Raw genomic sequence first — 14,298 nt, forward strand, 5'->3', positions numbered from 1 at the left:
ACTCTGCATAGCCTAGCCTGAGGTTTTTATATTTTGTGGAGAATGAAAAAGAGTGGTTTTAAACTCATCAGCTGCCACACGGATAGGGAAGACAGAGACTACTCATTCGTACAGCCTGTTACGAGCAACAGTGGAGAACATTTTAGAGAAGAGAAGGCTGAGAGGGGATATGATTAACATGTCTAAGTTCATGAAGGGAGAATGTAGGGAAGAAGGGGCCAGAGAGAGTAGTCGCGCACAATTCTTTGGCAAACAATAGAAATTGAAGAATGTAACAGTGTATTCTAGGTGCCGAAGAACATAAAGAATTATTTACATGAGTAAATTACATAACTTGTTTTAAAAATATTGTTTACATTTATTTCCCTTTTAACAACAGAAAAKAAGTTTGCAACTCAAATTTGAGCAGCCCTCTCAGTTGCAAAACGCTGCAGCATGAGAACAGTTGAGCAGATTGTTTGATCATCATTGTTTCTATAGCCTAGGTATAACTTAAAGCAAATTATTAAAAAAAAAAAAAAAAGTCTTTTCGTCTTCAATTGATATTTCATAGTAAGAAACTTAGTAAGCTGTATTAAAACTTATTATCATGTGTAGTTCAGGTGATTTTGCTGTAGTTGTGCTGAAGCATTTTCCAAGAGTGAGGGGACTGCCTTAAAATTGATTAATCGAAGACTTGGATACATTAGAATCCTAAAATTTGTGTCTAATGTTACTGTAGAATGAATCTTTGTTTAGAAACTTTTCAAAGGGTACAGTACTAACAAAACAGACTTTTAGACTCTCCTGCACTTACTATTAATCGTATGCATTTCAGYGAACATTAGACTCGTCAAGAGCCTGAAGATCTTTCTGAAAATCTGATTTAGATCCTTATGCAGCTTCTGTGTATTTCCAAATTGTTCTGTTTTGCATAATTGTTAGTGACACAAACTTTGACTATAAAATATAAGTATACATTTGGAGGCCCTTGTCTCATGGCAACAATATATACATACATTTGTAATTGTGTTTCTGTTCCTGAAATAACCTCTCTGAAGGAAGGAAGAAAGTATGATTTTCCTCCAAGATATCCAGAGTCGATGGAAAAACTGATCCATAAGAAGCAGTGCAGGACTTTGACTAGAGCTTATTTATTGATGTTGAGCTATTTCTTCTCTGTGGCCTAAATTTGATATTTACTGTATTGCTGCTGAGTCTATTCTGTTACCAAATAAGTTCTTAAATTCAGTGCCCTCTAATGTGCTTCTCCCAGGAATTCTTCGTCTGTGCTCTCTTTTCTCTGTTTGCACTGTAATAAGGCGCATCCAGAAGTGTGTTTCCAKGGAGGAAGAGCCATTTTCTATGCTGTGGGTGAATAGCATCCTCCTTGGATGGGCRTGGAGACAAGAGAGTAGAAAATGGAGCTTTCTAGATGTTTTCTTAAACAGCTGATTAAAGAACAGTTTTTCTCCAGCTAGCTCTACATTTTTGTTTGCAGCATATTCCTTGAACTGCAATACTTTCAAGCTTTATTTCTTGTCTGCTGGTGTGATACAGAAATTAACATTACTAAAATTTTGCTGGTATTGAGCACTTCCAGATTTTTTCCCTCTATTTTAGGATGAGAAACAATTGCAGTAACAGAATAGAAATGTCATTTGGGGTAATTGGTCATTTGGAAGAGTATAAACAGTGTTGAACAGACTTTCTTTTTGTGAACTTTTTTCTTTCTTCCTTTGCTGACATAATGCTTGGCAGGATGGAGTTTTTAAGATGAACCTTTCTCCTGATGGAGCTCTTCTGGCAGCTATTCACTTCTCAGGAAAACTGACCATATGGTCTATTCCATCTCTCAGACAACAAGGAGAATGGGACCAGATTGACCAGGTAAGAGGGGCACATTCTGAAGCACATTAATCCAAATGTAAAAGCAAGATTTCTGATGAGGAAATACAATTTTAGGTCTTATAGTTAAGCAGCTAGGTCTGCTTGGGTTGTATAGACTGTAAAACATAAAAATCGCACCTACAGATGTTGGGAAAAGAGATAAATAATATTTTTTTCTTTTTTCCTTATTTTAAGACTTTTGTGATAATGCAGATCTCTATCAAGTGCGTTTACAGTGAATTATTTGCTTTTTAAAACTAATATTCGGTCTTATTGAATTGAATAATTCAATTTTTTTTCAGCATTTTATCATGTAGAGAACACAGACATAAGACATAAGAATGCATTGCAGTACTTGGCTGTTCTCAGAATTATTTTGTCTGTAAAACTGATAACTGAATGTAATGGATATTCTAATGTGTTTGATTCCTTCCTAATTTTTGCATTTCTTCAAACAAAGTGATCTCATGATCACTTTTACTCACTCTGCTAAAAATACACGCCTGAAAACCCCCTTTTGCATTACCCAAACTGCATTACAGTCTGAGCTCTGTAGTCTGGCTGTACTTCCATTGTGTTGCAGTTTAGTTACAGATAGAATCAATGTCATTTGTATTTGTGTAGTGCCTGTGTGTTCTCACGTTGCTATGTCTTTTCTTACCATTTCTTAGTAACAACTTTTCTGTAGTTTTGTCAATATTCTATAGTAAACCTGCATATGTATGACCAAGAAAAAAGAAAATTTTGTTCCACTGCCCAAAGCAGAAGTGGTGGATGTAGAGACTGTTAAGTAGTGTTGGGTTTCTTGCTGCCCTAGAATTGAAAGGGGCTGTATAATTATGATAATAATTGGAGTGTAATATATACAACTCTATGTTCAGCCAGTACATAGAAGCATTACCTGGATAAAGCAGGAGGACCATTGTGGCTATTCTTATTTTTCATGCTTAAAGTCCTAGATAGAACCATAAGAAAAATAGCAGCTCACAGCCTTCTGAATGCTGGGTATGCTACATTTCAAAATATTCACATTATGATTTCTATTTAATGCTGACTATACCAGGTCTTATGTTATTCATAACTTCTGATGTTTTATTTTTAGGAAACCAATAGTCTAATTTTCACCTTCCCTGTCCTCTCTCCCACTATTTTAAATGTAATTGTTCAGGGAAGAATGCAATTTCACTACAGTRAGTTTATGTTTTTTTATTCAAGAAAGACATGGAATTATGTGGGTGTATTCTCTCTGAAAAAATAATGGGCCAGCAATGGGGAAAAAATGTGTAAAATTTATCAAATTATTTACTTATTTTAGCCAGGTTATGATGAGATCAACCCAGCCTGGAACCTCTCTGCTGAGAAAAGAAAGAAAATAAAAGGTATGTAATGAAGTTGGATCAGTAGTTGAAAGTTAACAGTATTGAAGTAAAAAGTTAACAGTTAAAAGTATTTACACAAATACTGAAAGATCTGAAATGGTTACCTAAATCTTAATTAGGGCATTTGCCAAAATTGGATATATGGCTTGGGTTTATAGCATCACATAGCTAAAAGAGTGTCCGAACAGGATGTTTAAGATCCTCTCTTAGGAATACTTCTGAAATCATARCCATAATTAGAGGGGGTATTTCAGCTGATACAGGACTTCGTTCATTTATTATTAATCATAAAATTATAACTCCATAGAATGCTGAACATTCAGCAAGAATCTTATCTTGTATCAGAAGCAATTACATCATAATGTAATAGGTAACATTTTTGGAGTCCAGTCTTAAACCTAAACTTAAATTAATAATTTCTGTCCATGATTATCTAATACAACTTGAAAGTTAACATCATTTGAAGAGATTACTTACAAATCTGAAACAAAAGAGGTTTGTGTCTTCTACTCCATTTGTCTTGTCAAGTTTTCCACTCTTCTTTTAAAATTTACTTAACCATTTATMTCCTTGTTACTGTACCGCTCTTTGAAGAGTGCAGAAATCAATAACTATTCCATGACCCATTTCCTAGTGCTTGTATGTGCCTATATTATTAAAAGATCTGTGCAACTTTTACTGTTTTTCTTGGTTCTGTCTTGGGTTGGGATAACTGAGCTGCACGTGTAGCCTCCTGACTTAGCACTGAAGTGGCAGAAAAGTGATAAACTAGTCTGCTTCACAGAGCTGTATGGGGAAAAAGTAGCTTTTTTTTTTTTTTTTTTTTTTKTGAAAAGTAGGAGAAAATGGATTCTCACTGCAGGAAATCAGTGCACTGAACATGTGCGGTTATTTTTTTTTTTGTGGCAAATATGTTGCCATGTAATCTTAGAAATAATCTTAGAAATGAGACTCTTTCTATCTTGTGGTGATTAATTTTAGTAAGTGCTTTAATTTTCTTGACCTCTTTTTGTGGACGTTTTCAAGAGCCTTATGTGTAATTGTCACTTGTTCTCAAAAGCTATTCAACTTTGTRTTTTCCAAGAGGATCTACTCAAGGATGGCCTGGAAAGTATTGACATATAAGTATTGACCAAAACATATACTTAATATATTAAGCTTAATCGTTGCTTTATGGAAATAAAGCAATTCATGGTATAATCTTCTTTTCCCTAATGTAATAATAATTTTTTTTTTTTTTTAAGATAAAGAGTCTTATTACCCATTGATAGATGTAAACTGGTGGGCAGAAAATTCCATGATCCTGGCTCGCTGCTCTGGTGCATTGACTGTATCTTCAGTCAAAACGTTAAGAAACTTGTTGGGCAAGTCATGCGAGTGGTTTGAGCCTTCTCCTCAGGTCACTGCGACTCACGATGGAGGATTTCTAAGCCTGGAGGTGAGGAATCCACCCTCATTTTTTTTTCTGTGCCTTCATGAACTCTTTTTCAACAGTGATTTTAAGCAGGAATTTTGTTTGAAATTGAGAAGAGAATTCTTTCCTGAAATAGGTCTTAAAAGTTTAAAATATTTATAAGAATATCTCAGCTTAAGCTTACAGGTATATTTTATTGCAAGCTTTATTCTGGAAATTGTATTTAGTCAATGATTAGCTTGTARCAGCCTAAGGAAGAATAGTCTGAAGCTGCGCATAGATTGGACAGATTATTTTGCTTTTGTTTGTCAAGAGTTAAAATCACTGTTGCACACTAAAATAACCTGTGTAACAGTGTACTAAGATTAAATATCTCCTGTCGAGGTGGTGTAGGACATGTAGTCTAACAGCAGGTTACTAGAAGAAGCCTTTCCACTTGCTTCATTAGATGTGGAGTGATGCCTTCAGCCTAAAAAAGATAGATGTAGTCAGGGTTAAGCATGTCAAAAATTGAAGGTTTTGAAGGAGAAGGAAGGTCGTTGATTAAGACTGATGTGCTAGAAGGTTAGGTCTCAAGGTGAAATGTACTACCCGGCACCCTCATCTTGTGTTTTCTGTGTAGTGTGAGATAAAACTTGTTCCGAAGAGATTACGGTTGGAGAGCAGGCCTGGTGATGAAGATGAGGGAGATGATGATTCTGACTCAGATGATGAAAATTCGGCTAAGGACAGGTACTTTAGCTACCTAAAACAAGGCCTGTACTTTGTGACAGAGATGGAACGATTTGCTCCTCCACGAAAACGTCCACGTACTATTACAAAGAACTTCCGCCTTGTGAGTTTGCGATCTACAACCCCAGAAGAACTTTACCAGAGGAAAGTGAGTATAGTATTAAAGTCTCCGTAATAAAGCTCTGATAAGGAGCGTTACAAAGAACTGCTGGTTTTTAATCATTCTTACTGTATTAAAAAGAGGCCTGTTTCTGASGTCTTGTGAGTATGGTATGTGCCTAATCTGAGGCATCCTTGGCTAAAAAATGCATCATAATAATTCAAATAAGGTGGTGTTTGCAAGTCATTGAGGAAAYGCTGAACATGACTAGGTAGGATAGAATTGGAAATAGACTTATGTGGGTCTTTAAAAACAGTGAAATGTCTGGCAAATATAATGAATAAAATTAATTCCAGGATTATATCTATTACTTCATGCAGAAATTAAATGAATTTCAGTTTCATATGTTTGTTTTCTAGACTGACAATGAGGAATATGAGGAAGCTCTAGCTTTGGCCCAAACGTATGGTCTTGATTCTGATCTTGTGTATCAAAGACAGTGGAGGAAATCAGCTGTTAACGTTGCTTCAATTCAGGATTATTTGGTATGTGTCATTTTTGACTTCTAGGTTTTCTTATGAAAACAGCTGCTTTTTCATTACAGAAATTGAATTGTGAATCATGTTCTAATTCATGCAGCATAAATGTGTGGCAATTTAGAGAGCTGTCCTCTGTGGAAGAGAGTGGTCCTATTAAATTCACTGAAGGCCTGATCCAGCAATGATGTAGGATAATAAAAATCATTCCTTTGTTATATTTTCTAATTTTGGCTAATAGAGGTGTTCTTTTTCTAGGGTAATTTCTCCTACCATAACAGTCAACTCCATAATAAATGAATAATGATAATTGGAAATGTATTAATGTCTAATTAATTAATGTAATGCACTTTTAAAAAAAATTTAAAGAAAATTATCTAACAAGCTGAAGTTGATACCCGTAACTTTATGGGGCATTTAAAGGCCTTTACATTTAACTGGAATTTTCGAGTGGAGTACAATGGTGGAATTTTTTGGTTTGTTTGTTTTTTCTCTTTATTGGAAGATAGATCTGTTGGATCAGTGCAAACAAGCATCATTAAAGATGCATAGGCTAGTGATGCTATAGTGTAAAGTCTTCCAACAGATCAAGAGAAATAGCATTTCATGTTAGAAGTGGGGGGCGGAGGGGTTAAGTTGAGTATTATTTGAATGTCAGAATTTTATATACCTGTTACCCTTGAGTTCAGGTTATTTTGTGACCTTGGTGTGTTCTCTTTAACACAGAATAGCACAGGCACATAGGRAAATGGATGCTGAAAATAAATGCTACTGTGGAATGCAGTGGGTGTATAATAACTAACTTTAGCCCCAAAAAACAGAAGTGATACTAATTATGGTCTTATAAGGAAGTAATACATTCTGTTCCARTTGTGAAAGGCTGCAAAATGAATTGGCATTTCTGTGTCCTTTTTTGCCTTATAGACTCTGAGGGAAGTCTGCTCTTCAAGGACAGTTTATTTTTCTTTAAATTGCTATGCCGTCTTCTCACAATGTTAATTACCTTTAGGATGTTGTTATCTTTCTCCTGTTGGAACTGAGTTTCCCTTTGTGAGCTTTCTAAACAGACTTAGCTCTGCATTAACCAAATAAATGAAGACCATTTACTAAAACTGAGTCGCAGACTCCAGCATTTGTCTGGTATTTTCCTTATCTCTTCTGTTGGTTCATGTTGCAAATCAATTAATTTGACTGGTTTTCAGTGGAAGAGAAAAACAAGAAAATGTTAACATCACCAGCTCTGTAGCTTAGTATTGAAGCCTATAATTTTGTGCATATCTTCTTATTCTTGGACAGAGTAAAATCAGGAAGCGAGCATGGGTTCTCCATGAGTGCTTGGAGAGGGTTCCAGAMAACGTGGAAGCTGCTAAGGAGTTGCTTCAGTATGGCTTGAAAGGCACAGACTTGGAGGCTCTTGTGGCCATAGGAAGAGGAGAAGATGATGGCAGGTTTGGGAAGAGTGTTCGTTTGTTTGTTTGTGTTTTTCATCTTAAAAATGTTGTCAAGTGTTTTTTAATAATTTGAAGATTTTTAATTGACTGTTAATGAAAATCTTAAAAGGCTTTTGCAAGAGAAAGAAACAAAACACTTTGAATTAGACTAATTCAAGTATTCCCATAATTGTTCTCATTTTGCCTTTTCCAAATTAAAATCACTGTTTACTTTGTACTGTATATCTTCCATCTTCTCTCGATGTTCTTTATCCCCATAACAGAACTTCTGAAGTGTTCATTCTATGAGAATATATTTATCTGCTGCATCTTCAGCTACTCATACCAAAACAACTTTTAATTGTTTAATGAGTTCCTATGTTTTAGAATAGTAAAAGGAACAAAACAAAACGCGTTTTACATCTTTCTGTCCTGGCCYGTGGGGAAACATAACCGCAGACAATTGCTCTTTGATGTGCAATTCATGATACTGGAAACTTGTGCAGTAGTAATATTATTACTACTACCAATGCTACCTCTGAAGTTTAGAAGATTTTTAGAAGATTTAGAAGATTAAGCTGTTTTGGTGGGGCAAGAGGGCTGGAGCTGAAAGAGTGAGAAATGATTTACTGACTTTTGCTTTGTATTGATGTTTTTTTAACTGCCAAATTCTTGAATAATTATCATTTTTGGTTAAAACAGTTCAGACTTAGATTCTTTAAGACAGAAAATAGTGTTAATGTGTTTTATTGAATATTTATTTATTTTTGTTGTTGTTGTGTCAACATTTGTTCTTTATTTTTTCTTTTTCCCCTCAAGATTTATCTTACCAGGAGAGGTGGACATGGAAATCCCCTATGAAGAATTCTTGTCACCAGATGAAGAAGCAGAGACTAGAAAGGAAAAAGAGTCCAGGAAGCGTCAAGAACTGCTTTTATCAGTAAACTTCTCAAAGTAAATGATATATCATGCTGTATTTCGTTGGATTTGTAGGAATATAACTGCACTTTTGAAAGAGCTTAATTACTCTCATGTGTGTTAATTCTAGTTGCAAGGTGGTTTAATTATTGTTTGCCATTATGTTGTGTGAAAGTTCTCAGTTTGCATAGTTTTTGATATGTTCCAGTGTGTGTAGTCATTAAAACATGTAAGTTTTGTCTTCATGTGCATGTTATGTACAATATCCAATGTAAATATGAAAACTACTGTTTTGAAACAGACTAACCCTGGAACAAAAAGAACTCTGTCGCAGCAGGCTGAAACTGCTAACATATCTTGATCGCCTTGAAACCTATGAGGTGAGGACACTTGACAACTGACCAAAATTCTTTTGAGTTTTCAGTTCTACAGACATTCCTGTAGTGTTTTGTTATCAGGTTTTTTATTACCCACTGTAGTATTAATGTTTATAATCTTGAAACATACTCGTGTTTCACTTGGAAAATAGAAACTGTTTTCTGTTCTAGCTACCACGCTTCCTCCCCTTCACTGTTACAAGTAGCTAACTTATAGTGTTGAAAGGCACAACTGGGTGTATGGGGAGGCCTGTTTTGAAGTCTTGTGTGTTTTGGTGGCCAAACAGCAACAGTAATTTTCCTAGGTCAGGAACAGTCGTGTTCAGTTTAAAGTGTGTCTAAAAAATATGYATTAAAAGCCATTGGCATTTACCAAGTGTCTGCAATGTTAAATCACAGCAGCAGAGGAAGATTAATATGGTGGAATAATTTTGAGTAGTGAAAATAAATCATTTAAGATCAGATGTGGATCACTTCCTCTGAACCTTCCACAGGCAGTCTAATGATCAAGTAATGTTCAGATTTCTCTAGTGAACTTTCTGTTCATTCCATAAGTTTAAACAAGTGAAATATCTTTCAATGTAAAAAATGAATTTTACTTATTTTTTAATCTCAACTTTGCAGTCTGTACTTTTCAAGCTATGGTTTTGGAACACCCCTGTGTATCTGGTATTGTCTAAGTATTAATTAAGATAAAAATGAACATATTGACCAAAAAATGGTCTAATTTTCAAACTGAAGTAGTAGGAAAAATTATGGCATGCTTTTCATGTTCATGTTTTCATGTTAGCCCTCGTGTTTAGTCACCCTTGAATAAAGAAATCTTGAGTTTTATCTTTTTCATTATTTTGTAAGTCTTTTCTAATTGGAAGAAAATCTTAATTCTTTTTCAGGAAATACTTGGAGGGCCTCATGCAGCTGAACAGAACTATGACAGTGAGTTCTTCAAGAAGTTTAGAAATCAGAATATTGTGCTTTCAGCAAGGACTTATGCACGGGTATTAATATCTGTTATACTAAACTAAAATTTGGGGGTTGAATCTTGGTGGGAGTTTAAGGGAAGGATGTATTTGTTTAATTATACATGCAGTGACCCAGAGGTGATTCTTATATAATTATATAAATTTCCTTTTAAGGTTATTGTATGACTCAATCCTTATAGTACTTGTTGGTCAATTAATTGCAAGTTAAATCAGTATTATGCTGGTTTCAGAGTGTTTTGTTTTTCTGTTTTTTTAGGAAAGCAACGTCAGAGCACTGGAAATCTTGTTCACTTTCCATGGATCAGCTTTGCTTCCACACAGACAGGCAATTCTCTCCAATTTTCCTGAGACCACTTCACCACATGAATACGCTTTCTTGTTACCTGAAGCTTGGTGAGAATATATTAATGGATATTTAAAAAAAAAAAAAAAAAAAAAAGCTAAACAAGGTAAACATATTGCCATACATATTGCTGGGAGTTGTCCATAGTGAAACTCTTCACACAAAGCACTTAACTAGGCCCTTTATCCTCTTACCAGCTGGAGATCTTTGAGATGATCCTTATGGACCTCTACCACTTTGCTGTATCCTCTCTAAATACAGGAGCAGGTTGTGGTTGAGGGAGGAATAGATATCCTATGGCAGGTGCTTCTTTTTGTATGGACACATATTTTATAGCTTAGCATTTTAAACCATCAATCCCAGAAGTGTTCAGGAGGAGGTACCTCTGTAATGACTGATCAGAGGATTCATGGATTCATGAAGGCTCTGAAAAGGATTTTCAGCTATGTAACCTCAACAGTTCCTAAGTTGAAAAGGAATCTGAAAATGCTATGATGTATCAGTGGCTCCATATGCTTGCCAGCTTCCAACTGGTATCATGATAAACCTTAGATACTTCATAATGTATTTTTGCAGAATTGTGATTCYAGTATTTTCTTAATTCTGTTTTTCTTATTTTCAACTTGAATCTGTTCTGGTTCTTGGAGTGCTTGTAAAGGGTTGTGAATCCCAATGAGCACCAGAGTCATAGGCWCTTCCTGTTAGGACAACTGCAGAGAAGTTTCGGTATTAAAAAAGAGATGAGAGAAAACCATCATCTCATTTGGGCAGTTACAGTTACCATTCTGAGTTTATAGTTAAGATTCTTGCCCTTAGGTTTTAAAAGGTAATCTTAGAGGAAAGTAATGCTTTACTTCTGTTATAAAGACATAACCAGAGTCTATTTCTTTTTTTCTTTCTTTTATTTTTTTTCCCTTTTTCTGCTCTTAACAGCTATTTTACAACATTATAGCTTGCACTTGAAACTCAAAGAAGTTGGGAAATTCAAATGCATGGTTCCCTCAACAGCTATAACTTTGTTCTGTTGCACATTACACTTGTAGTAAAAGTCATCACTTTAAGATGGAAGCTTTTATATGTATTTCTGCATTTCCATCCCTTTCAGTCATGGCTCAAAGTGATTTTTTTTACTGGAGAGTTTTACTGAACTCTATTTGCCTCATGGACTAGGGTAGGAGTGAAGATACCTTTACTCAAAGTGAGATTTTAAAACAAAAAATTTCCATCTACTAGACTGTAATCTGTGAACAGATAAATACCACATTTAAAGACATTCATAAGCAGTTAACTCTGCCTTTCCGTAATGAAATCTTCTGAACTAGGTTTCTAGTAATTGCCTGTGGCACTGCACTTTCAATGAAGCTCTAACAGCTTAATCTCTTTTCTTCTTAGAATATATATGAAGTAGATTTGATTGAATATCCTCAGAATTGTCTAGTATATAGTCCTAGTTCTCTAATGTTAGTTTTTCTTTTCTACACAGCAGCTTTTATTTTTAATGTCACTCAGAATTGTTCATATGATTTAGTCCCATAGTCATTTTTCCTATTTTGTATGAATTGATTTGTATAATACTACAATTAAATATCTAAAGGAAAAGTTTCATGGACCCTCAATGTCCCTTTCACTTAAGGGAAAGGATGGAAAAGCTGCTTGGAGGGGCCAATATAGCTCATATTCACCCACTCCCTGAATCTTCATAATAAACAAAAGAAAACTCTACTCTTAAAAGTGGATGTGACCTTTAAAAGTTAACACTTTTCTTAAGTTTTGTGAGGTCMATTGCTTTCTGATTTGTCCAGATACAAGGTGCTCAGTTTTGCAAGGAGAAAGATAATAGATTTTTCTTTCTGTCAACTAGATGAATCTCAAACAATGTGAAATGCTGGAAGGCAGAGGAAGAAGAGGACAGAACATCCATTGGTTAAAGAATTGGCTTCTSACCTTAAAACTGAGTCAGGCCTTCACAGGTTAAAAACTGTCCTGGGAAGGAAAAGTATTTTGTGTGTTTGAGTAAGTGCAGTTGGCAGGATGCAGAAAACACAATATAATGAGCCTCTTTTGTCAAAGCAAAGAATGAGAAGTACTGCTAAGGCATGGTAAAAAAAAAAAAAAAAAAAAAAAAGAGGAGTGGAAAGATAAATATAAGAAAAGTCAACTTCTTTTAAGAAATAGAGTTGCATACCTCCTAATCTGTCTATTTACTGGATTCTAATCATTTATTGTGCTGTTGAAGGGAAATGAGAGTAGGAGAAGGTGGGGAAGCAATGACTGGAAGAAAATATGATKAATTTTTAAAAATATAAATACAAATATTTATGTAGAGGCATAGAGTGGCACGCCTGATGGTTTCTTATAATTGGGGAAAAAAAAAATTGAAAAGAAGAACATCTGCATGAATCCATGTGACCTGTTTTAGTATCAGGAGTTCTGGCWGTGTGCACACTGGTATATGTGCAGTTAACTGTCTCTGATGTCTTTAGGATTTTAGTTTCTAGAAATATACAGCACAGTTGTATAGCATATGCTGATAGACCAGTATATTCTCTTGCACACACAGCAAGCCATACATGCTAAATTCACTGCTTCTAGGCCACTTAAATTTATGGATTATGCATAGAATGTGCACTGGATAGTTATAATGTGTCCCGGTTAAGGTGAATTTGCTGAATGCTGTGAAGAAAAGTATAGAAGCAAAACAGAAACCCTAACTCACCGCGTAGACGTTTTGACTTCTGTCTGTCTTCTCCTTTTCCCTGTCATCTGCATTTAATGCTTTTAAGTTTACAGTAGTGTTTTGATGCCTGAAATCTTTTGCAACTGTTTCCTTTTCAGCATCTATTTCTCAAAGATTTTATTGCTCTTTATGTTTTTTTCTGCATATGTTATTAGAGCCACTGACATGGGAATTGGAGGAGAAAAAATCTGTACTAAAAACATAACTATCAGTTAAGAAAAACTTTAATATCCTTTGGTAAATATAGCTCATTAATCATCTGTTTGCTGTTAYAAAGTTCTTGGGTACTGAGGTCTCTTATTCTTTACTGTTGTCAGGTATGGAATATTTTTGAGGACCAAAATGATTTATTCCAGTCCATTTATTTAAATTCAAATAGTTGAGAATGTGAACGAAGTGCAAGGTTGGTGCTGTGTGGGCTTGGTTTTGGTTGTTGTTGTTGTTGTTGTCACGTTCTTTTCATTTATCTCAGCAAGAAAATTGTTAAGGAAGACTTTCCATAGTTGCTTATTTCAATCAAGCCTTGGTATTTTTGATATTTTTTTGTGAGTATTTAGAGAGGGTAGCCATGCAGATGTTTTGCTGTTGGTRAGAACTTGAGAAATCTGAAAAGTCTTTATCAGCTTATTCCTCTGTGGTGAACTTGAATGCTTTTAAATAATAATTCCAGCCAGACTAGTAAATCCTTGAAGAAGAAAAGAGGGAAAAAAAATAAAAAGTTAATCTATACACTTGACTTGAAGGATTTAACTCTTCCTTTTTTTTGTTGTGTAAAGGAAGAGTGAAGTAGAAAGCCCCTAGTCAAGATTRTGATAGTATGAATTTTCTTTCCTATGAATCAAAAGTTTTCTTCCTTTTAGTATTTGATGGTGAGGTCAGTTAATAACTTTTTCCCCCCCCCCGTAAAAACTTTTTTTTTTAAAAAAAGGAAAAGCTTAGAAAAGCTTATAATATTTCTTTAATTTGCATGTATGAACAACTGTAGCTTTCATTCCTGCAGAATATAATGCTGAAACATGAGAATGGTTGTGCAAAAGTTTCATAAAAAGGCAAATATCTGGTAGCATTTTGTAAAATTCACTTGAAACTTCCCAAATGTCTCCAATGTGTGGCTCAAATAGATCTGACCTAGATGTTTTATAAACATCTTTCACGTCTTCAACTTTATTGGAAATTATAACCTGTGGTGGGATGTTGAATAGGTATGTTGCATGTGCTCACACATAAGTTCTAAAAATACCTGTTAATGAGAAAAGATTCCGTTGTGAAACGTTAAAAAAAAAAATTTGAAAAAATGTTAGAAGCAGTTAGAATTTAAAGATAAAAAAGGAGTYTTATGTTGTGGGAATATGGAAGAAGGAATCGTTTTAGATGGGAAGAGGGAAATGCAGAATATTTTCTGAATTGAAGGGAGAGAGGCAGGAGAGGGGGTTTCATGAACCTTCTAAGCAAAAGTGTGCCTTTCTAATAACTTTTGATA

The 14,298-nt window shown here is 34.8% G+C and overlaps 1 protein-coding gene across 1 annotated transcript in view; it reads left to right on the top strand.

Annotated features, from left to right (window-relative positions):
* NBAS (neuroblastoma amplified sequence) overlaps positions 1–14,298 on the top strand; it is a 138,504-nt gene that overhangs the window by 18,052 nt on the left and 106,154 nt on the right. Inside the window, exons 12-21 of the mRNA XM_026037058.1 lie at positions 1,741–1,869; positions 3,185–3,248; positions 4,493–4,686; positions 5,285–5,542; positions 5,914–6,039; positions 7,327–7,478; positions 8,280–8,414; positions 8,680–8,758; positions 9,649–9,753; positions 9,995–10,131. Coding sequence (XP_025892843.1) covers positions 1,741–1,869; positions 3,185–3,248; positions 4,493–4,686; positions 5,285–5,542; positions 5,914–6,039; positions 7,327–7,478; positions 8,280–8,414; positions 8,680–8,758; positions 9,649–9,753; positions 9,995–10,131 — 1,379 coding nt within the window. The remainder of the gene's footprint in view (positions 1–1,740; positions 1,870–3,184; positions 3,249–4,492; positions 4,687–5,284; positions 5,543–5,913; positions 6,040–7,326; positions 7,479–8,279; positions 8,415–8,679; positions 8,759–9,648; positions 9,754–9,994; positions 10,132–14,298) is intronic.

The sequence above is a fragment of the Nothoprocta perdicaria genome, unplaced genomic scaffold, assembly GCF_003342845.1.
Source record: "Nothoprocta perdicaria isolate Ctin4 unplaced genomic scaffold, notPer1 scaffold_19, whole genome shotgun sequence".
Lineage (NCBI taxonomy): Eukaryota > Metazoa > Chordata > Aves > Tinamiformes > Tinamidae > Nothoprocta > Nothoprocta perdicaria.